This window comes from Pseudorca crassidens, chromosome 11, assembly GCF_039906515.1.
Source record: "Pseudorca crassidens isolate mPseCra1 chromosome 11, mPseCra1.hap1, whole genome shotgun sequence".
Taxonomy (NCBI): domain Eukaryota; kingdom Metazoa; phylum Chordata; class Mammalia; order Artiodactyla; family Delphinidae; genus Pseudorca; species Pseudorca crassidens.
Window position 1 is genome coordinate 34,831,498 of NC_090306.1, and position 25,127 is coordinate 34,856,624.

Sequence of the window (25,127 nt, forward strand, 5' to 3'; positions counted from 1 at the left end):
CCTGGCCTATATAGACAATACATTCACAATGAACTTGTTCAAGGGCATTCACACAAACCAAACTTACCCTTCCAAGTAGTATAAAGCAAAAATGTCAATGTACTGATTACAATAAGAAATATAACTGTCATGAGGATCAGAATACACATATCATCCTGCATAGTACATTTCTTCCCTGTAATCATAACAACAACCATAGTAATGACTCAAAATTTTTGAGAAAACTACAGGGAAGTCAACTTATAAACACTAGTTGTTTGCTGAGCATGAAATCAGAAAAGTGACTAGATGATTTAAATGTTTAGAAGCAACAGGCTACCTAGTTAAGTTATTCTTCCATCCAATATAAATTGAAAACTTTCTTTCTTCTAATCCCCAACTCCAACATGTTCCCATCCTTCACCCTCACAGATGACCTCACACACAGCCCACCATTACAATGGGAACTCTTCTTATTTCCTGTTATTCCACCTACAAACTTACCTGTCTCCACAGTGCCCCTTCCTCCTTCCTTTAGGTTACTCTAAAACCTCCCTGAGGTTAATTCCAACCCTGTTATTTATACTCCAGGTTTTATGTGCACAGGGCTTCCACTTGGAGTTCATTCTATAAATTATCTCCTCCTGGCCTTTCCTTTTATGTTTCTATATCATAAGACAATACAGAATGCTCCACTCTTGATGCCACCCCAACACCACCTCCAGGATATATGGTTTCTTTGCTAGACTCCTGCCCCCTGTGGTCTGGCTTCCACCCACACTACTCTCCTGGTATGGCTCTTGGCAAGGGAACCCCCAGTCTCTCTGCCGGGAATGTTGAGACATGGTGGCACCCTTGCCCCTTGAGCTCATTGTCTCCTTGATTTCTTACTGATCATTCTCAATGGGTTTTCCTCCTACATCTTTGGCTGTTCTTTCTTAATCACCTTTTTTGGACTCCTCCTTTCCAGTCCCAAGTGTTTTTTTTATCCTATAGGAGATTTCATTTTTCCTTCTGGATGATTTATTATTTTTAAGTTGGAGGCAAACCTAAAAAATGTGGAGGCCCACATTTTCCTCTTACCTTTTGACCTATAGATATGACCCCTTACCAATTGAATGTACCACAGACGTAATATTTATGTTTCCAAAACTGAGCTTGCCACTGGGCCCTGCTCCATCTCTGTTGGTTCTTGGCTTGATGAATGGTACCGCCATCACTTAATAGTGAAGTTTCATACTTCTTTCTTTGCACCTTCACATCAAACCAATAACCAAGTTCAGTTCATTCTGTGACTGAAATTTCTTTCAAATCCATTTCTGTTTTCCATCTTTACTGCTATGGCCTCGCCATTCAGGTCACCACCATCTCTCTCTTGGATTCCTTCAAGAGCATCCAAACACAATCTTACTTTCCTCCAATTTTGTCCTTTCAATTTCTTTTCCCACACTAAAGAATACCCCTTCCATAGTGACCACTTGGAAGCACAAATCTTCACATGTCACTATTTTAAGCAAAACTCTGCAGTGGCCACCCTGTTTTCCTTATGTAAAAGCCAAAGCCCCTAACATGACTTACAATGCCCTTCATGACGTGATTTTGGCTTACCATCCCTGCTTTATCTCTCACCTGTCTTGCAGTCATGCTGTAATGCAGCTACCAGATCTGCCTTGAGGACTGAAGCTTTATTCTGCTACCTCCCGGGACTACTGTTGGCAGACAGCCCTCAGCTGCCATCCCTTTTCAGAACTGCCTTAGCTAAAGAGAATTCTCTCACACAAGGTCATGCCACTCCCCATTCCCAGAAATACCTCTATCCATTGACTGGTCCACATGGAGGAATAAAGACCTGGTCCCATTATCTCAACTTGGAATCACTCTGAGGGCCATCTCAGCTCCAGAGTCCCTGGTAGGTTTGGCTGAGCCCTCTGCTGACACTATATCACAGCCCAACTTCTCTCTCTGCTCAACCTTATTTCCTTCCCTCCTTTCCATACTCCATAGTAAAGAGTGCTCTCTAATAATCCCCCCCACCCCCAACCCTAAGCTCTGTCTCAGAATCTGCTTCCTGAAAAATCCAACCTGCATCAACTCTGTTTTGCACCCCGGCTCTATTCATACTGAATATTGTTGAATTTCTAGAATGCTTGTCATGTTCTCTGTCACCTCCAGGCCTGTGCTTTCCAGATTAGAAGAAAGTCTTCTCTCATTTTATTTTCCTATTCCAAAAATTCCTTTTTCAATGTACTCTCGTTGTAACCTACACGTACCTCATTATAGCACTTATCACTCAACACTAGTAACACCCCTGGATTGTAAACTCTGTGTTTACTTTCATATCCCCACATAACATATCCCCTCTGGCACATAACAGAGGCTCAATAAACAATTAAGTTAATTCATTCATTCATTCATAATAGGGTAGCTTCATCAGAAGGTCCAAAATCCAATGGTCAAGACGCACTCTCCAACAGTGCAGTCTACTTTTTTTTTTTTTTTTTGATGTGGACCATTTTTTAAAGTCTTTATTGAATTTGTTGCAACTTTACTTCTGTTTTATGTCTTGGTTTTTTTGGCCACGAGGCAAGTGGGATCTGAGCTCCCCCACCAGGGATTGTACCCACACCCCCTGCGTTGGAAAGCAAAGTTTTGACCACTGGACCACCAGGGAAGTCCCATTGTGCAGTCTGCTTTTGCTCCACTTCACTACTAAAGGTTGTCTTAATAAGAACCTCTCCTGGTTGGGCATTACTCAAGTTTGCCTATTATGTTCTTTATCTGTGTTTTCATGGTGGACCACCAATCCCCTTCACATAAATTTGTTTGTTCTTTAGATATGTTAACATATTTAACCAGTTAAGTATAGTGTTGCCAGCCTGGGTGCAGTTGTGTCTCTTTGGAGTGATTTTAATATATTATTTTTGGCCTCATCTGCTTTTGTTGATTTTAGGCTTCATTTTTCCCCCAAGTTCTTGTGGAGGTTGCTAACTCTACCCCATAGTTCCCATGTTCTGGCGGCCAATAACAGCAAGGCCATTTATTAACATTTTTCTCTCTTGGCTTTTTCTGGTTTGCAATAAAACAAATATGTTTTCCAACTGTTGGTAGCAACTTATGTTTTTTAGCAGGATTCTTGCTTGTCCATGGGAAGAAACACTAATTTTGGGGAAAAGGTGACACTAATGGAGAGATAATAATAGGCAAGAAGTAGATTCAGAGTGCTCTTTCAGATACTTGAAATATGAAAAGTAATACCTCATTAATATATGAAAAATACCTGTAGACTAACTGCACATGTAAAGCACTCATTCCCCTTAGAATTCCTGTTCAGTGAGCGCGGCACTCGGGCTTCAGGGCTTGTCCTGCACAGAACACTTGTCAGTAGGGTCTCTCAGTTACCCACACCAGAGTGCACTTCTCAGTCCTTCCTGCTCTTACCTCAATGGTAAACACTTCCCCTTTTACACACTTGCCTCCATTCTTCCCTTTCCTCCTCTCACCCCTCCTGGTAACTGCTGGGCCTCTTCTTTCACTTTCACTGTGTTGTTTTGCTTCATAATTTTTTGAATATCTGTCTCACTAGACTATGAACTACTTCAGGGTAGAGATTGTGTCTTCTGGGTCCCTAACACACAAGCAGAGCTCAGACACAGTAGGTGCACAATAGTTATTGACTTAATAACTGAATATCCTAGAATATGTTTATTTTTATAGTCCAAATTTGCCTTCTTATTAATCTCAAAAAATCACTCTAAACTAATTAAACAATCAAATTTTTAAATAGTCTAGAAAGATATATGCTTCTTATGATAGATTTAAGTAAAATCATTCACTTATAATAGTCATCTAAATTTTTTGGAAACTCTAGTACTAGTGGTGAAAGATATGATTGATATATATCTCTTCATTTGGAACTTAAGCTTGCATGTGCTTTTATTTTATAACTACCCTTGGCAGGGATATGAAACTATGTTCTAAAGATACCATTTAATTATTGAGTTGTAAAAATAATGTTTCTCCTAAAAAGAAATTTCGTTATTTTTTTCCTATGAAGATATGTGATAAAAAAGATGCATCATTTAATTTTCTTGTTCTTAATATTATTTTATCAGTAGAGATTAAGTACTATGAATAATAATTTATATTTTTCAATTCAAGAAATATTTTTGACCACCTATAATATGCCCAGCAACATAAATGCAATGATCTATTTTTGGTGAAATAGACATTGAATTGGTTTTCTATGGCACTGCTTTTATTTTTCTATAATACTCTTAATATATATACATACTTCTAAAAATTTTAAACTAGAATATAATATTAGCATAAATTTGGAGACTGATTTCCTGAGCAAACCAAGCATGAAGACTGTGGATACTCTGCTGTTCTAATCTCAGAGTAACTTGGATTTGATTTAATGAGAGATTATTTCAGCTGATAGGGGAAGAATATCACATCACAAGCACAGCTGTAATTTTTATCTCTAGTTCAGAAACCAGAAACAAAAAGTTGCTTTCTGTATATATAAGGCATAGATGATAAAAGGTAAGTGCAGTTTCAGTGATTAGGCAGCCTTGCTCTGGTTTAATGAAACTCACATGGAACAACAAAATGATGGAAAAAGTTTGGACTGAGAGTCTGAGACTGTCATATAGTTCAGTTCTGCCTTTTAGTGATGACTTGGGAAGATTATTTTACTCCTCTGGTCTTCCATTTACATTCATTCAGTTATTCATCCAAGTGACAGATATTCATGGAATGGCTACGCTGTGCCAGAAACTGTTTTGTAGTGTGGGTATAGAACAATACTCAAGATGCTCTCATGGAATTTGTAGCCATCAATGTAGTATTTCTGAGAACAGGCTTACATTACTTGGATTATTGTTTTTGGGCTATGTAGACTTTTGAATTATAGCATATATCCAGGGAGTCTGCTACAATTCAGTTTGAATTTTCCTGTTTGGCTTGTGCCATGTAAAATATTTTATATTTATTAGTGTGGTAAGTTATATTCTCCAAATAAGTTTTCTACTTATAAACTTTGTATTTTATAAATTTCTTTGCCTTATTTCTTATTATAATACATTATTTGCTGTGAAAAATTTGAAAAATACATGAAGCATAAAAATCACTTATAATTCTATGACCTCACAAGAACGCCTGTTACACATGTGTTTATCTTATCTACTTTCAGTAGTTTATTAGGCATGTACTTTTTTGGTTATTTTTGCAAAACTTGAATCAAAATTCTGTAATTTTATGTCCAACTTTTATATATTATTAATAATTTATTATTTCCTCATATACTAACTTCCAAACAAATTTCAAGGAGTTCTTTGCCAATTTGATGAATAAAAGGAATTCATCTATTTTTTATTTATTACTTTGAGCACCAGTGAAGTAGAAAATACATTTATTTTTATTATGAAATAAGTTAGGAATACAGAGCATAGATAATAATGTAACGAACATCCATGTATCCAATAATAAGTTTAAGAAAAAAAATTACAGATACAATTCTAGCCTTCAGTGTATTCTTCCTGGATGCATTTCTACTTTCCTCTCCCCAGAGGTTAACCACTAACTAGAATTTATTAGTCCCATGCATAATTTTTATACTTTTACTATGGAACTTTGTATGTTTAGTATTAGAGTATTGATATCCCAGTAGGATATATATACTACTGGAACTGTTAAAAAGGTATTATATTTTTTTGCTGTTTAGTCATGTTGATACATGAAGCTCTAGTTCAATAATTTTCACAGATTTATATGTCTATTATATGAATATATGAAATGTAAGTGTTGATGGATATTCAAGTGGTTTTCATTTTCATTACAAGCAAAAAATGCCGAACTGAACATTTTAATATGAATTTTCTATGTATATGTGAGACTGTCTCTAAGGAATATCCTTGGAGAGAAAGTGCTGGGTCACAGAATACTTACATCTTCAACTCTACTAGATACTTCCATATTGCTTTCCAAAGTGATTTTTCTGATTTATACTCTCACCAGTAGTGTATAAGTGTTCTAGTTCCTCCATATCCCAGCCAATCACTGGCATTATCAAACTTTACATTCTTGGTTAATCTGAGGGGTGTGAAATCATATCTCATTATGGCTTTAATTTGCACTTTTATTTTTAGTGGGGTTGGGCATCAGGTTTAAATGGCATTTTCTCTTCTGTAATTGCCTTTTATATAATTTGTTATATAAAAACTAGCCTATCTTTTATGATTTATGATAGCTCTTTTTACCTTTTCTTATTAATATTTTCTTGGTTATATGCATTGCAAAAATTTTTCAGCCTGTGGTCATCTTTTAACTTTGTTGATGGAGTCTTTGTATGAAGTTTTAAATTTTAATGTACTTTAATTTAACAATCTTTTCCTTTATAGACTGTGATGATTATATCTTGTCTTTCTGTACCTTAAGGTCTTCAAAAGGTCATTTCCCCCTCAAAACATTCAAAACATTTAGTTACATTTTTCATATAAAATTGTTCAGACCAATATGGAATTTATTTTTTAGTATGGCATGAGGTAAGGATATGATTTGCGGTTTTTTCTACAACCAATTGTTTCAGATTCATTTATCAAATAATCTATTCTTTTCCCACTGGTACTCAATGCAACATCTCTCATATAATTTCCATATATATAAGGGTATGTTTCTGGGTTCTAACTCTTTCATTGATTTTTTTTGCACAGTACCAGAAACATGCCTGTTATTATAGCATCATAATAAGACTGAACACACTGCTTCATATGTTGCAGAGGTTACGCCCTGCATTAGGACACCAGGCTGAAAGGATGGGTGGAGTCTGAAATCCAAATCTTGCTCTGTGCACCCTGGCACAGGGCTGTGTCTGCCTGGAAGGAGGTGCACATTTTTCTAATTCACAGGAAGACATTGTTAGGCACTTTTTCCTCCTCTGGAAAATTGATAAAGGCTATCAGAAGCCCTGAATCAATGTCTGATTGGGCAATTCTCCTGCTTTGTCCTTCTTCGAAGGTGTCTTGGCTCTTCTAGGCCCTTCACTCTTGCTGAAAAAAAAAAATTTTTTTTTGCTTAGATTTTAATTAGCCTTGCACGGTTTCTTTATTACTTTGTGGGGACATTGGCATCTTTTTGATATTTAATCTTTTCATTAATTGATATGGCCTATTCACTCATTTATACGTTGTTAATAATGCCTTTTAATACAGTTTAATAATTTCTTCATAAAGGTTTTAAAAATACTTCGTTAGATCTACTCCCAAGTTCTCTCTCTCTTTCTCATTGTTATTATGCACTGATACACACAGAAAATTGAATTTTAAAACTATGTTATTGATATTTAGGAACACAATTTTTGTATAGTTATGAATATACTTTCCTTATAGTTATTGTCCATTCACAGTGAATTTCCAGTTCAAAACTTTAATCCATTTTTCTTCTGGGGTACCTGTGGCTTGTCATTTCCCATCCAGTGATTTGTAAGAACTTTTAAAAGATTAAGGCTAATTGTTTTTGTCATATGTATTGCAACTTTTCTTTTTACAGTATGCCATTTGCCTTTTAGTTTTATTTATGTTGTTTTCCTTGACTGCAGAAAATTAGAATTTTTATGGAGTTACATACATCAATCTTCTGTAGTTTTTATGTTTCCTCATACCAAGATTAAATAACTGTTAATTTATATTTTCTTTTTGTTATTTTCATTTAACTTTTTAACTCATCTGGAATTTGTTTTGGTAATTTACTGTAATTAGCAATGTCTGTTTTTTTTTTTTTTTTTTTTGCGGTACGCGGGCCTCTCACTGTTGTGGCCTCTCCCGTTGGGGAGCACAGCCTCCGGATGCGCGGGCTCAGCGGCCATGGCTCACAGGCCCAGTCGCTCCGCAGCATGTGGGATCTTCCCAGACCGGGGCACGAACCCGTGTCCCCTGCATCGGCAGGCGGACTCTCAACCACTGCGCCACCAGGGAAGCCCAAGCCTACCTCATTTTGATTAAAGTGGTAGAGTGTAAACAACCTTCAATTTAGGGTTAGGAGATCTACCTGCATTTAAGTCCTGACTCTCAAGTTCTCATCTGTGTGACACCAACAATGCTCTTCTCTTATCGACTCTAAATTCCATTTCCTCATCAGTAAAAGAAGGATAAGTAGCTGTCTTATCCATTTCAGAAGTGTCGTCAGAATTGGGTAATAGAAGTGAAATAAAATGATCTAACTTCCAGTCCAATCTTCTCCGTTGTGAATGATCCCCCCCTCCCGCCCCCATCCCAGAAGAGATCTTCTGAAGGCAATAGATTATCTTTGTCCAGACTTGTCTTTAATTTTTCTTGCTCGGGTTTCTCTTCCTGAAAAAACACATTACTGCGGTACTTTTTTTTTAATCACTTTAGTAATTTTGAATACCAAGAGAACAATGTTTAGGTTTGTATCTCTCACCTCTTCATTTCATTTATCCTGTGTTTTTCTGTAGTTTTTTTTTTAAAAAAAATTAATTAATTTATTTTTGGCTACATTGGGTCCTCCTTGCTGCGAGGGCTTTCTCCAGTTGCGGTGAGTGGGGGCCCCTGTACGCCGCGGTGCGCGGGCTTCTCATTGCTGTGGCTTCTCGTTGCAGAGCACGGGCTGTCTAGGGCAGGGGGCTTCAGTAGTTGTGGCTCATGCTTTCTAGAGCTCAGGCTCAGTAGTTGTGGCCGCTCGGGCTTTGTTGCTCTGCAGCATGTGGGATCTTCCTGGACCAGGGCTCCAACCCGTGTCCTTTGCCTTGGCAGGCGGATTCCTAACCACTGCACCACCAGGGAAGCCCTCTCTTTAGTTTTAATTGCACTGAACTGAAACTCAAATTTTCAAAAGCTAATTTTAGTGGCCTTTTGGCCAGCAGAGCTTCAAGATAACTAACAGGAAAAATGCCACAGCAACCATAGAAAAGCATTTAACTGGGTACATTTTGGTTGCTTAAATCTTCGTCCATCCTTGGGGGGAAATTACTCATCTCCCTATAGTGGTAACTATAAAGAGAATGTTTTCCTAAAAGGGGCCAACTGGGCGGCTCCCTCTTTTCCCAACGCCCCGATTTCTATTCTTAGATCTGGAGATCCGCGGCAGCTTTTATTTTTCTTCTTCCTAGTTCCCAGACCTTCCGCGGGGCTGCAGGAGTCAAGGCTGGTGGGTCGGGTCGCGTGGGCCGCGGTGCCCACCGCGCGCCTCGCCGGCCGCTGCAGCGCCCGGGGACTGGGCACTTGGCGGAGTCCGCTGAGTCGGTTTCTTCCTGCGCGACTCCCGGCCGCGCCGCTGCGGAGAGTGGGATCCGGTCTCGGGAGGCTGCGCCGGCCCGGGGTCCCGTCTCGGCCGGCGCGGGGGCCACGGCCACTGTCACCCGGGCCGGGCGGGCTCTTGCTGCGTCCTGCCTGCCTGCCACGGTTCTGCGGGCACAGCACCTCAGCTGAACCTCTCGCAGGCCCCAGAGCTGTGTTTTGGCCCTGGGTGGGGGAAGGGGAAGCAGAGGAGGAAAGGGAGCGGGCGGGGGAGGGCGGCGCCGGACGCGGAGCCGCCGCCTTCGCATAAATGGGCGGGCGTGGGTGCAGATGGGGTCAGCCGGGAGCGCTGGCTGCGGGCGGTGAGCTGGGCTCGTCTTCCGACCGGAGCGGCCGGCCTTGGTGCGGGAGGGGCGGCCGGTTTGAAGCAGGGTCGGTCATGGCCAGTGGCAGCTGCCAGGACTGCGAGGAGGAGGATGAGGAAACTCTGAAGAAGTTGATAGTCAGGCTGAACAATGTCCAGGAAGGAAAACAGATAGAGACGCTGGTCCAAATCCTGGAGGATATGCTCGTGTTCACTTACGCCGACCACGGTAATCGTTTGCCAGGGAGCTGTCCCTTTACCGCCCCCCCGCCCCGGCCCTCCTTCCCCCCCGGCCTTTTTTTTACAAACTTTCTCCCCCCGAACTTTGTGGCCGCACAAACCTGGATTCTTGAGGAGCCGCAAACCCTCTACTCCTTAGGGCAGAAAAGAGCTGATAATTCTAGGAAGGTCTTGAGCTCACTTCTTTTGTTTTCTCCCTCCTTTTCAGACTTAAAAGGGGTGCCATGAATCGTGACTTTGCTACTTTTCCCTAACCCCCTTCTTTTCCAGCCTCCAAGTTATTTCAAGACAAAAATGTCCACGTGCCTCTGTTGATCGTCTTGGACTCGTATATGAGAGTCGCTAGTGTGCAGCAGGTAAAGGAGTTGTTTTCATTTCTCCCATTTCCCCTTCTCATTGGAAATAGGTGTTTTTCTATTAATATTCTATACCCAGAGTTCTGGGTTATTTCTGAGATTTGTCCTGACAAACCGCTGACTGTGGTTTTAAGATGGAAGCGTTTTCAAATCATTATCAAATGTTAACGGTGTAAGAGGGCCAACTGTGTGCTCCCTAATTGTATTTAAGAAGTAACTTTATACAGTCGGCTGACAGAATATGGATGGTGGTGGGAGGGGAATAATAATGGATTGAGGTTTCGTTCTGACATTGGCTAGATGGCTAGATCATCAGTGCTTAAATAAAATTATTCTAAGAATCTTCCCAATGTACAGCATGTCCTGCAGATGACACAATTGTGAATAGTTTGGGAAAGAGGAATAATGAACAGTAATAGAACTAATAATAATTAACTTAATAAAATGAAGTTACTGGCAAACTCTCATAGGTTTAAGGTTTTCTTTTTTTTTAAACCTGAAGACAGATTTCTAACCTTCTTTAGTTGTAGTACACAATGTATTATCTAAAGAGTGATGTTTTAGGATTCCCCTGTAAGTTTAAATCTATACTTCTCAACCGTTTTCATATAAAATGAATGTAAAAGTGAATCTTAGAAACTGCACTGTAGGAAACCCAGAAATTTGTTACATATCTTAGATATATTTAAAAAGGAGCCTTAAGATGATAATTAAGGATGATTTACAGTCAAAACAAAATTACTGCCTAAGGTTAACTTCCTTTGTAGATATTGAGATTTGGGGAACTGAAATTACTTTTTTCATTTGCATGTTAGATCCTGAAGGGAAAGAGAATTGAACTTTGAACTCTATCGAGGTGCAATGTTTCTTAATACCTACTTGAGAGGCTAGACAGATGTAAGAATTATCTGGATCTCTTAAGTCTGTATCTGTCTATCTTATGCTAATCTCTGTGTCTAGCTATGTCTAGTTTGGGTGAAACATATCTAGCTTCTTTTATATGAAGATGTTTATATCTCAGATAAATGGTTACTTTTATTTTTCTTCAACTGAAATATTTCCCATCTGACTACTGATTTTCAGGTTGTTAGCAAATAAGATCATGAAAAAATGGAGACATGATAAAGACACTGTTCTTTTTAACACCCAATGTCTGAATTTTGCCCATGAAACATGAGTTTCATGGCAAACTGGCCTATTGTGCTTGCTACTCTCCACCCACATCATCCTTCTTACTTGCCTCTGCTTTGGTGTTCCAAAGTGCCTTGTCTGGCAGCCTCCATTCCTTGGATTCTGTTCTTGGTAGTCTCCTCTGCCAGGTACAACTCAGAACAATTGGGCCCTGGGTGGCCTTTGGTCTGCAGGGTCCAGAGGAGGCAGTGCTAGACTTGAGAATCCAGGGAAGCCTGCAACATTCCCACCACCTAATTCTTCTTCATTTTAGAAACTGCCTGAGCCTGGACATGTTTGTTTGGAGTAGTTATGAATGTCACTCAATATCCTTGCCCAGTAGGTACCAGAGATAAATGAAAATAAGGAATTGTCTTTTGATTTGGTAATTTAATGGAATAGAATTATTAGTTTCAGCACAATATATTACTCTACAAAGGGCATTATGTATATTATATCATTTGATTCTTGCTGGACTCTCACTATCCTCTCAGAAATCACACTGAATGTTTTTTCCTCAGAATAAGTAGCTCATTTAGGATCGCAGAGCTAGTGACAGGGTCAGGACTCAAGCTTCACACACCTTCAGAATCTTTTTCCATCATATAGTAGGTGCTGATGTCATAAGATTTTTACGCAAGTAAAAAGTACAATGGTATGATACAAATGCTGTGGCCGTGCTACGCACAATGACATTATCGATTTAAATTATCATTGATCTTATCAAAGGGATGTGGAGTGGGGTAGCTCTACTGATATTTTAATACTCCACTTAAAAGAAAAAAAAATTTTTTCCTTCAGCTTTCTTCATATTACTGGTGAAATTAGTCTAGATATTCTTTAAAGCTTTATATCTTGAATCAGCTGGAGGTGCTGAATTAAAATCACTTGATGAATTTAAGGAGTTAAGGTAAAGTACCCTTCAAAAGTAAATAGTAAGGTTTGTTTTCAGAATTCATTTAACATGACATTCCAGACTCTGAATTTTTATTTTCAATGTCTTTTCATATTTTATTAGTTCTCCTTAATAAATGACAATCTTTAGAGAATTGGTAGTTAGGCTGCTGTCTTATAAATTTCTTTTCCTGCCAGTCATCTGATCATTTCTCTGTGTTCTTCAGTTTACATTACGTCTCTTTATCCACAGTTTCCACCTTTGATGTAAGTGAGTGAAATATATGAAAGTGACTAAAATTTTCTTTAACCCCTAGACTCTTTCCCATTGTGCATTACTTAGATGCTTGAGTTTACAGAATAATTATAATAAAGTGAAACTACCAATTTAATTGTATTATAACTGTGCAGGATGGGAGCCTTCTCTTTTTGAAAGATAAGCTTTTAATTGAATACATTAATGGATCAATTGTTACCTCTGCTTTGCTGCTAGCAATTCTATTTAATCTTGGAAGCTCAGTTGCCTCAGTCTTTTTGCAAAGCAATTGCTGATGCTGCTGTTTCATCAAGCAAAACAAAACAGGTTTTCTCCTTGAGTTAGCCATGCAGGTGCAGAGATGAGTATAGTATCCTGTGTGATTTATGATTTTATATTTCCCACCAGAAACTGTTCCAAATGTTAATTTTTGAAATACTTGGGGAAAAAAGTCTTGATGATTTTATGAAAGCACAAAAATAGCCAGTTTCTATGACATCCGGATTGTCAATGTCTGTTCGGCTTACGTGGAGGAGGTTGTCTACTTAAATATAGGTAAAAATAGCTGTCAGAAATTGCTTCCTTTTCAAGGAATTTGAAATCGTGTAAGAGGAAGTGATGACAGAGTATTGCAATTCATGCTTAATCCAGAAAAGATCTGGAAATAATATTGTAACGAGATCTTATGTAATCACTTTTATCTTATTAAATACCCCTTGTTTATTCCTGTAAACAAGTAGGAAACGTGGCATTATTCCTTTTTGGTTGCATAGAGATTTCTCCCCTTGTCACTCAACCGTCTGTACCACTCAGCTCCAACTCACGTATCCAGTCTCATTTAGCAATGGGCCCCTCTTTGGCAGCCTCCTCACCATTTAGCATCTTACTTTCCTTCCTCACAGCTCATCAGTATTAGAAGTTTCCATTTTCCTATTTTGAGTGACCAAATTTATAATTCTTTTGAAATCTGACTCAAATTCTACCTTTTCTGTATTATATTCTTCCCTGAGTAATTCTAGCGAATCCTGCTTTCAGGATTCATATTATATTGGTATTTATCATACATCGTGCTTAGGCACTTTTTCATTAATCTCTAGATCTGCATGTATATGCATTTTCTATTTTCTTTTTCTGACCATATCAAGTTTAGTTCTGTAATATAGTAGAAAGAATTGAAGAGTCCTTAAATTTGGGGAGGAAACTATAACAGGAAAAGTGAGTTAAATTTAATCTCCAGTTTGGAGTTAAAATATCGTATGTAAAAAAATGTATTTTTTTCAGAAGTAAAGAGCAGCTTATTCAAGTTGGCATCATGTATAAATGAGCTGAACGAAGGTATATTTAAAATGCATCAGTAAGATCATACTTAATTTGGGAATGTGAGAGAGTTTAGGGACACTTGTGATGTCTAAATCTCATCAGCTCATAGTTAGGTGTACGGAAGAAATCTAGAGGGGTCCACTGAGAAATTCTACCTCCTCTCTATCTCATAATGCCTGTCTCTTTTACCTATGAAAGACATTACATTGTCATCAGACGATACTACTTCTTTTGCTATTTTTTTCTAGCTCCATTATCTGGGGAGCAGTCTTTCCAGATAACTTACACTTTGCCATCAAAATCTCCAACTTCCCCTAATCCTCCATTCCAAACTACTTCATTTCTTCTTATAATTAAAGTACTAAATATTTAGAAGAAAATCTGTCAGGTAGATATGCCTTAAAAGGTACGAAGGCCTGAGAATAGCCTTTCCTGTACTTCATAATTTTGGTGTGTCCTCTAAAACTATTTTTTTTGTGTGTTTTATTTCCTTTTATGTAGACAATAGGCAGTCTATTGCCTTCATCATTCAGAAATGTTATCATATTTTTGTATGCCTTTTCAGTAGATTTTTGAAGAAAGATGTATTCTAAGTATATGAGTTGCTTTTCTCAGTAAGCATTTTTAGAGTATCATTTTGTTTTAAAATAATTATTTTAAAATAATGTAGCCACCTATTCTATTAAGAATGAAGAGATTCTTTGACTGAATATATTCTATTTGTGTGGTTTTTTAAAAAATGTGAATATTTGTCTTTCTTGTTTTTAGGTGGGTTGGTCACTTTTATGCAAATTAATAGAAATCTGTCCAAATACAATGCAAAGCTTAATGGGTCCCCAGGATATTGGACATGATTGGGAAGTCCTAGGGGTTCACCAGTAAGTATGTAAAAACAAACTGCATTGAGTATTTATCTGTACATATGACAACCCTTCCCTTGATACATTATATTTGCAATCCAAGCCAATCTAGTAAAAATCCTTTAAAATACATATAGTTTTCCCTGAATCAATGGTTTACATTTATAGAGAGCTTTTGACTCAGAAGTCTATAATCTATTTGAATTAGAAAACTAACATTTGAGGTAAGAAGTCAGGTGTTGTTATTATTTTAGTAATATAATAATAGTTATACAATTGATTAAGTTGTAGATTGTTGATGACTGTTTATGAATTCAAACCAAGGAAAGATTTTTTCTTTTCTTCTTTTTTTTTTTTTTTGCGGTATGCGGGCCTCTCACTGTTGTGGCCTCTCCCGTTGCGGAGCACAGGCTCTGGATGCGCAGGCTCAGCAGCCATGGCTCACGGGCCCAGCCGCTCCGCGGCATGTGGGATCTTCCCGGACTGGGACACGAACCCGTGTCCCCTGCATCAGCAGGCGGACTCTCAACCACTGCGCCACCAGGGAAGCCCCTCTTTTTTTACTTTTTAATAGTAGAACTGACACAAACCACTACTTCTTCAAAACAAAAATATGGGAACTAAAATGTTAGTTCTATAAATAGTAATTTAGAAATTTATGCTTTACTGTCTTTAAAAAGTACATTTATGTATATTCATACATATATATTTAATGAGCTTAAACTACAGCTTTCAAAATGAAGAAAAAAGAGGAAATTATCTTTCAGCACATCTGCAGCCAAATCCTGATAGCTATTTACCAGCTATATTATTGCAGTTTGCAACATAATGACTTCTTAAATGAGACTACTTCTTTAGCCATAATTAGTTAAGAAAAACTTTTCTGAAAAAAAAATGTGTTTCCAGGAAAATCCTTTTTGGAAAACTTTGTTTCTTGACATTTAACAAAATATCTTCTGTCATCAACTTTAGGTGTTCTTTATACCTAATGTGACTCTTCTTTACCACAGAGAAGTGAATACTAATTGCTTCCAAAGGCATATTGCTTGTGGAAAACGTAATTAATGCAAAACTAAATTTTACATCTTTGCATTAGTTATTAGTATTAACTGTGACTGCAGATTTTGACAAATCAGAGCTGTTTGTTCATAGGCGAGCATGTCCGTGCTTATACATTTTTCCATCTTTGATAAACTTGTGTTGCTGTTCTTCGGTTTCTAGCATCTAAAGACTGTGCTCTGAAAAGAGACTAATTACAGTTAATAGGTGTTCTCTGAAATCTCTGAAATTCTATGAGTCAGTAGTAAAGAATACTGCATTTAATGAGGAATTAGACAAAATATGCCTGCAATTAGTAGTTGTAATGTTATGTGTCCCTTGGTTTGGATGAGAATTTCCAAGATCCCCAAAGATTAGCCATCTATAACTTTAGGGAGCAATGGAAACTCATCTAGTCATATTCTGGTATAAACCAAATGTTCAAATTAACTTACATAAACGTTTCTACAGGAAGTTTCATTCACTCATTTATTTGGTCACTCACTCATCATTCATTCATCTTCTGTTCATCAGGTATTACACTCCTTTAGGCCAGAAGTAGTGTGAACAGTGTAGACACACTCTCTCTACAGTGGAGCATATTAGATCATTACCAGCAAATATTTATTGTAAAACATATCTCCTTATATTCAAGGACTTTTATCCCCCCAAAGGCTTACAGTACTAAAGGAGAAATCTCTTGTGTGGTGTTGAAGTCAGGAATAGTGGGAGTGGTGCAGGGAGAGGTAGGGGCAGCATAGGTAGGAGGAGAATTGACAGAGTCGAAGGACAGGGTCTCTCAGTTCCTCACCTCACCACCTGGAGACCACGTGCCAAGTTTCTTGGATCTAGGTGAAGCCATGGAGGCTCTCCTTCTAACAATAGAAAGCCAAACAGCACTGGTGTAGGAATAGACTAAAGATTGCATATTTTAAAATTGATAACTCAGGGGCTCAAATTTAATGCATTTGAACTAATTGAATACTATTGATAGACTAGGTTCACTTTCTGTTATAAAATATCAATTTCTCTTTCAAAAATAGTAAAAATCAATAATTTAAATATTCAAATGGTTCTTAATTTTTATATACAAGCTAACATTTTAATTACATCTCTCTATAATAATATCAATGTGTATAACATAATTTACAAGTTTGTATCACATATAAAATGATTGATCCCTTGGTGCATATAACTCAATATTATTTTGGATATAGAATTGGGTGAAATAGTTAATAGTTGAATTTGAATATTTAGAGGAAAAAGTTATAACTTTTCTATGGAGACTCATAATAATTCCCTGTTAGTCATCATAAACCTGGCTCAGGTTTACAGGGAGAAAAAATACACTAGCTTCAATATAGGGAATGAAATACAATGAGATGAATAAAAATGTAGGTGAGTAAAAAACAATATCTAAAAGAGCAAACATCTAGGTATGATCTTGATTTTTGTTTTTAATTACAGACTGATTCTTAAAATGCTAACAGTTCATAATGCCAGTGTCAACCTGTCAACAGTTGGATTGAAGGCCTTAGATCTTCTCCTAACTTCAGGTAGTATATACACACATTTTTAATGTTGACTGAAAAAAACATTTTAAACCATTTGCTATATGTGTTTTGATGTTATTTTTTTAAAGTATAATCACATAATATAACCTCAATATTGATGATTTCCAAAATTCTGTTTCCATTTTCCATTTTTTAAAAATAAATTTATTTATTTATTTTTGGCTGCATTGGGTCTTGGTTGCTGCGTGCAGGCTTTCTCTAGTTGCGGGGAGCAGGGGCTACTTTTCATTGTATGTGTGGGCTTCTCACTGGGTGGCTTCTCTTTATTGTGGAGCATGGGCTCTAGGCACGTGGGCTTCAGTAGTTGTGGCATGTGGGCTCAGTAGTTGTGGCTCGCGGGCTCTAGAGCACAGGCTCAGTAGTTGCGGCGCACGAGCTTTGTTGCTCTGTGACATGTGGGATCTTCCTGGACCACGGCCCAAACCCGTGTCCCCTGCATTGGCAGGCAGATTCTTAACCATTGTGCCACCAGGGAAGCCCCTCCATTTTCTTTCCTTATCTCTTTTCTCTACACTTTTTCTCTCAAAAATACCACCCAACATCTTGGCCTTAAACGTCACCTTATATATTACTCCCAAATCTAATGTCTGTCCCCAGCTTTGCTCCTCAGATCTGGTCCCACATCTCACATTCTCATTAGTTTGTTAGCCATACATGTCCTTGTCTTGACTGTATTGTACTTCATTATATCTCTAATATGTTTTCTATAATATATGCTCTAGAGTATGACATAATAGTAATACGTCATAATAAAAATATATAGCATTTCTTCTTGAGTGCTTGCTAAATGCTAGGCTTAACATGTAAAATACTTAATATGCTTTTAAAAGCATAATCCTCAAAACATCCCTTGAGTTTATTATTTTATCTCAGTTTTCTAGAGAACACTGAAGCATAGAGAGATTGCCTCAGCCAAAAAGTAGTAGAACCAGGGTCTGATTTCACATGTCAGGTTCTTTCCCTGAGTAAACTTATACTTGGAGGATAATGGACCTGAAAATAAAGAATGTTGCTGTAGTGCAATAGTTGTGATCATTGCTGTGACAGACACTTGCTATGATGTAAGGTTCTGAGAAGAAAGGCTCCTTTCAGGGAAGCTAAGCATGAAGGATAGGGTGGATTTCCTTCAAAGTGTGAAGGGTGCTTTAGGTCAAGAAAACAGCATGTGCAGCGTTGCAGAGGCCTGGGAGGGGCTGGATGTGTGGGTGGTAAGATTTTTAAAGGCCCTCATTGGCCATGCTAAGTGATGAAGGTCCAATAGGAGAAAGAGAAAGGAAGAAAGAGAGTGAAGATCAGAGAATGAACTGAAGAGGGATAGGAAAGGCCAGAAGGTACTCACCACTTCACCAGAGCCTTTTATTAAAATATATAATGGGATGTACTAACTAGTCTTAACCATAATTTATTTAAACTCATCCTTGGGATCTTGTTTTTTGGTGGGGGTGGGGAGGTAAAGATTTATTCTCCATTTGGCAATGGACAGGAGGTTTATGAATTTGAGAAATCTCCCAACATGAATATATCAAGGTTAGCAGCATGTAGACAAATAGTAAATTTGACATGTGTTTTAAAAAGACTAGTTAATTTCTTCCACGTAACATTAAGAATTTTGAGCTTTTAGGAAAATTTGTAATGTGTTTTAGAGTTCATTTCAGGTACTTATTAGAGGCTAATTTATGAATCATTTTTTTGTTTGGCTTATTTGTTAACTGAGGTAATAGTTATTGGCACTTACTGCTGTGCTGGCTGCTAGAGAACTCTCAGACAGGTGAGGCAAAGTTCCTACAATGTAGAAGTTCATAGTCCAGCACCACTGTCCAATATAACTTTTTGCAATGAAGGAAATGTTGTATATGTTCAAAATCATGGCGAGTAGCCACGTGTGGTGGTTGAACATTGGAAATGTGAGAAACTGAATTTTAATTTTATTTAATTTTAATTGATTTAAATTTGAGTTTAAGTAGCCTCATGTGATTGGTGGCTACGGAATTGGATAGCACTGACAAAGAGATAAAAAGCATTTAAAGAAATGATTTCAATGTAATGAGGAAAGTACTCTAACAGAGATATGAAGAAAACCACGATAGGAACAAAGAGAAGACAGCAGCTAAGCTCATTTGTAGGAGTTAAGAGCATGGTCATGACCTGCTTTAATTTTAATCCAGCTCTGCCTCTTATTTGTTCTACTTTGGGCAAAGTCACTGCATCACTTCTGTGCCTCAGTTTCCTTATCTCTATCTAACATGAGGATTGCACCTACCTCACGGGGTTGTGGTGGTTTACACGTGTTAGAGTGAACTATCAATACTTCAACCTATGTCTGACATGTTATGTGCTATAGAAGTGTTTGCTACGACTACCACTCCTACAGTTTTTATTGACAGAATAGGTACTGTTTGTGTTATTTCTTGATTTAAGGTAGGATCATATTTGGTGCAGAAAATGGCAAGGGCATTCCACGCAGCTAGTGCAAGTGCAAAAAGATATCAAAAGAAATGTGTTCATGATGAGCAAGGGGTTTAGCATGTTTGGAGTCAGTGGTGCAGGGAGGGACGTGAGGCTGATGAGATACATGTAGTCTGTGAAAAGTCTTGTTTGTCAGACTGAGGAGTGCGAGAAGGCCTTAGAAGACTTCAGCAAGGGATTTACAGATCACGTTTGTGTTTTAGAAATATAATGCAGCAGGTAAACTAGTTAGGTAGGGATTTGGACCTACCAGAGCAATTATGCAATTGTGTTTGCATTCTAGGTGAGACGTGTTGGGGTCCTGAACAAGACAGAGATGGAGGGGCCTAGTTCAAAAGGAGTTTTTGAGATATTTAGAAGTTAGACTTGAAGGACTTGGTAATGAGTTGATTCTTTGGCTAGTCAGAGAATGAGAAGAGAGAGGGAGGATGAAAGAAGGAAGATGACTGTAGTTTCTCTGGTAACTATTGGATGGTGGTTATTGATGAAGAGATGGAACTGGAGTAGGCTAGGTTTGGGTGGCCATGGAGTATTCAGGTGGTGTTGTCTAAGAGGCAGGTAGAAATGTTTCAGGAATTCGGGGCAAAAGGTCTTGGCTATGGGTATTGATTGGGAATCACAGAGTTATAGGAAAGTGTACTGGGAGTTTATCTCATTTAGAAAGACCGTAAAGCTTGATAGGTCTAACATCTGAGGCAATTACGTGGTTCATCAGAAAGAGAAGTCCACAAACCATTCATAACCCTCATGTAAAAATGAAGACATTAAATGTTAAAGCAGCTATTTACTTGGAGCATATTCTCTTTGAAATAGGTAAAATCACTTTGCTGATACTGGATGAAGACAATGATATTTTCTTGTTAATTTTTGATGCCATGCGCACATTTTCAGCCAATGACGAAGTCCAGAAACTTGGATGCAAAGCTTTACATGTGCTGTTTGAGAGAGGTATTTAAAATGTCAAATTCTTTATTTTGATATTTATGTAAGAAGAAACGGTTTATAGTGGGATAAGTAGGATATAATTATGATAATAAGAAAATATCTGAAATTGTACTATTTATTAAAAGTTGGATTGTCAGTCAAGGATAAGTAATGGGGTTAATTCAGAAATATTGCTTGTTTTTGCAGAATGAATTTCATTCATGGATTATCAATTATGCAATTGTAGTAAACTTTCTTCCATTGCTTAGCAAGGCATAGGTTCACTTTGCAAACTGTATGTGTAGGAGTTAAGGAAGAAAAAGCAATACTGTGAAGCCAAGCATAGGTTAAGTTTGGGTTTATAAGTCATCACCAGAGGTTTTAGAAATTGCTAAAGGCTCTGGATAAAGAGCTAAGAGGTTTACAAAGTGTCCTTTAGGAAAAAGACTAATATGTATTTTATCACATGGCACTGAGAATGATGACAGAGATAGCCATGTAATTTTATAGTTGGTTGGAACCTTTAGTCCTTCCACTGGCTTGGTGAGGAAATGGATCAGAGAAGTGAAATGAGCAACCTGCCTGAGAGTACACAGCTAGTTATCTCCATTACAATTCAATTTACCACAGTTTTTGAGAGCACCTTTTGTGTCATTATGAAAGCCAACAGTGCTAGGAGTTTAGGATAAGAATAACGTATGTGGGCCCTGTGTTCATATCAGTTTACCTACTCTAGTTTCTGGAAGCTCCAGGAATGGAAATTCTACTGTTTAATTCCCTGTCTTATTCCAGAAGGACTTCAAATAGCTTATAGATATTTATAATACATTAGAGGAAAAGAAAAATGAATGAGGAAATGGGTGAAGGGAAAATGATATGAAGCTAGGTTAAATTTACTGCTTACTTCAGATCCTGTATCTTTGCAAAGGGATGGACCAGAAATTTGGTTCTTTGCTTCCTATCAGGCAAAGAGGTAAACATCATTGGTTACAAAGTTACTTGAGATAAAAGTAAACTCATTAATCAGAAGAAGCAATCAGTCTCATGGGAGACTTGAGAAAATACTCCCTTGGGTTTCCCTGGATAAGTTGATAAAATACATACAGTTTGCAAGGAACACAAAGTGTATTTCAGTGAAAGAGATTCTATCAAGAGTCAGAACAGCATGGACATGGGGCTCAGCTCTCTGATGGTGGAAGAGAGGAATGGAGGAACTGCATGTCTTTCAGGCTGTCTTCTCTAAATGTCATATCTTGAAACTAAGCTTTTCATAAGAATTGGGCAGAATAGAGTTTGAGGAATTACTGTCTTGAGGGCTTATAATCTTCTGTGCTGCAGTTTAAGGGGCACATTCTTATTCATGAAAGAAGGGTTAGCATCACTCACCAGCATTGTGGGATCCATCTAGGACATATGGAGAAGCGCCAGGGAATGTTAAAAAGACGATCTTATTTGATAGATCAGCGCTGACAGTGTTGTGATTGTATATGTAAAGTAGAAACATTTCTGAAGTTTTCAAGAATATGAAGTTCCCCATTACTTAGTGGCACGTGTAAAGTTAATTTTCAAAATTTGAAACTATGCTCTGGAAACTGTTTCATAAAATGAGAAGGTTTGGTGATACTTCTCATTTATTAGAAGAACCCAGTCAATTTCACATTATATTATATGGACTATTGGTGTAAAGTTGAACAGCAAAAAGTAATGTTGATTATGAACAGTGACACTAACATTTATGTCAGTGTCCTTCTCAGGCTAGATAAACCAGATTTTTATACATGTTTTTGAGGTTCCCACCCAATAAAATGACTCCAAATGAAACTCATTGGCTTGATCCCAAGACTTTAATTATGAAAATTAATGATGACAATTTTTGATCTCTGATGAAGTCAGACCATTAAGATAAAGTATTTCAAAGTCTAATTACTTGTTATTTGCTAAAGTTCATTCCTCTTGAACTCATCCACTTAGCTGAGCTGCCCTTCAACAATGTACCATTAACCACTCCTTTTTTTTTTTTTTTTTTTTTTGCGATACGTGGGCCTCTCACTGCTGTGGCCTCTCCCGTTGCGGAGCACAGGCTCCAGACGCGCAGGCTCAGCGGCCATGGCTCACGGGCCCGGCCACTTCGCGACATGTGGGATCTTCCCGGACCGGGGCACGAACCCGTGTCCCCTGCATCCGCAGGCGGACTCTCAACCACTGCGCCACCAGGGAAGCCCAACCACTCCATTTTAAGTATTGTGATATGTTCATTTCAGTAGGCCATCTTTATTATTCATTGATTAGTTTTCTCTAGAATCTTTCAAATGAAATTGTAAATAATTTTATTTTTCTGAGAAGTTTGGTCACTACATGGTCACTACATTTCAAAACATGGAATAACTAATATGGGTCAAAACAATTATTTTAACCTCAATAGCTATTTTCCCCGTTATAAAATTCCTAGGAAGTGCTCTTTGCTAAAATATAATTTTTAATTTGTTTGTTGTATCTACTGTCTTATCTAATCATCATGAATGTTATATTTTTGAGTAATTAAACTTTTATATCATGTTTGAGCTCTTTCGGTATTTTGTCTTTCATTTTTTAGTTTCAGAGGAGCAACTGACTGAATTTGTTGAGAATAAAGATTATATGATATTGCTAAGTACATTAAAACATTTTAAAGATGAAGAGGAAATTGTGTTTCATGTACTGCACTGTTTATATTCCCTAGCAATTCCTTGTAAGTAGCCTGCATACATGGTTTCATTTTTGAATCTGAAAAATTACAATATATCTTCTTTCTGAGTGTGTTTCAAAAATATTTTTATTATTTAGGAACTTGTAGATGCTAAACTCATTCATTTATTCATTTAATAAATTTTTATTTATTGATGCTGTACTGCTACCGGCTCTGGGCTTGGTGCTGGAGAAACAGTAGCAGAAGATATAAACATATTTCTTTCCTTTTCTGACCCCATAGTACCCCACAAGATACAGATAAGCATGGAAGTGATTACGAAGTATTATAGGGCAAGTGTTGGCAGAAGTACCTAGGGTTTTGAGAACAAACAGGGAGTGAGGCAAGATCTCTCAGCGGAGTCTTGAATGATGAGGAGAGCTTTGTGTGCGGAGAGGTGTGAGGTGAAGTAGAAGTGCAGGCAGTATCCCAGGCAGTGGGCATCCTAAGCGTAAAGATCCTGGAGCAAAAGATAGCATAGAGGAATCAAGAGGATAAAAGTAGCTCAGTAAACTGTATTTATAAGTGTGTGCACGCATGCGTGTGTGTAATACACATGTAGAGCCCTGAGCATCTGCTCCTGTGCCATTTCATGGAGGTAGGGGAAGGGCTCGATGAGAGTCAGTGGATGAGGCTGGAGACATAACCAGATCCCAGGGCCTGAAAAGCCACAGGAAGGAGTTGGAACTTTATTGTGATTCTTGTTTAGCATTTGGGTGATGCTATGAAATCTAGCCACTTTTATAACAAAAAAAGTACAAATAAGAAGAAATTAATTTGCTGTGTATGCTACCAGTGAATACTAATGGACAAAAATAATACATCAGATTTCTATTACTTTTGTAAGTGCACATGAGCATTTTGTATTTCATGTATTACCTGTTTGGGCTTGTACAGGATTTACACATGCATTTATCTGGTAATAATTTCATCTTCACACATGTGAAGTTGTGAGGATTAAATCAGTTAAATAATGTGAAAAATGTAGAATAGTACCTGGTAATGTAATGTAGTAAGTGTGGTTAAAACACTGACAGTATTACTACATGCTTTGTATTTCATACATATGTAGCTTATTATATATAATATGCGTATATGGTTTCAGACATAGAAATCTCACAGATGTGAGACTAATCGCCTTGTGAAAGAATGCCCGTTCTTAATAATGGTTATAAAATCCATCATTTTCTTATCCATGGAAAGTTAAACTCTTAGAAGTAGATGGGGCAGAACAATAATAGGAAATGGAATTTAAACTTCTCTGAGTCATCTACTGCCAACAAACTGAATATATTCTTCATTTTACCTTTCCTTGGCTATACATTTATTTATTTATTTTGTGCTGGTTGTTTTGAAATTCATTCTTTTCCACCCACATCACCATAACTCCAGCGTAAATGTGCTCATTCATAAAGAAAGGTCAAAGAAAGCAGCAACTAAAACTTAAAAAAAAGCAAGTGTCTTAAACTTTACCTTGAATCTAGAGCAAGTTGTATCTTTGATTCTGAATAAAAGGAGGTAATTGCGTTGAGGCCATTTCCTTTCATTTCATTTCCTTCTTTTTCCATATTTAGTGTTTTTTTAAATACAAATTAAACATTAAAAATGTAGTTTTTGGAAAACAGTTGGTTAGTTTGATTGTGCCAGAAAAGAAAGAAAAATGTTTTGCAAACACCTTTTTTCTGTCTGTTTTAAGAATAGTCAACA

General features: G+C 37.6%; 1 protein-coding gene across 3 annotated transcripts in view; it reads left to right on the plus strand.

Moving 5' to 3' along the window:
* Positions 1–9,548: 9,548 nt before the first annotated feature.
* The window catches only part of LRRK2 (leucine rich repeat kinase 2), a 154,908-nt gene continuing 139,329 nt past the window's right edge, over positions 9,549–25,127 (plus strand). For 2 of the 3 annotated variants that reach the window (XM_067696182.1, XM_067696183.1), the window contains exons 1-6: positions 9,549–9,826; positions 10,108–10,193; positions 14,602–14,711; positions 17,199–17,287; positions 20,585–20,719; positions 23,289–23,423. In XM_067696182.1, coding sequence (XP_067552283.1) covers positions 9,673–9,826; positions 10,108–10,193; positions 14,602–14,711; positions 17,199–17,287; positions 20,585–20,719; positions 23,289–23,423 — 709 coding nt within the window. In that variant the 5' untranslated portion in view covers positions 9,549–9,672. The remainder of the gene's footprint in view (positions 9,827–10,107; positions 10,194–14,601; positions 14,712–17,198; positions 17,288–20,584; positions 20,720–23,288; positions 23,424–25,127) is intronic. The other variant, XM_067696184.1, reaches the window with a different exon arrangement.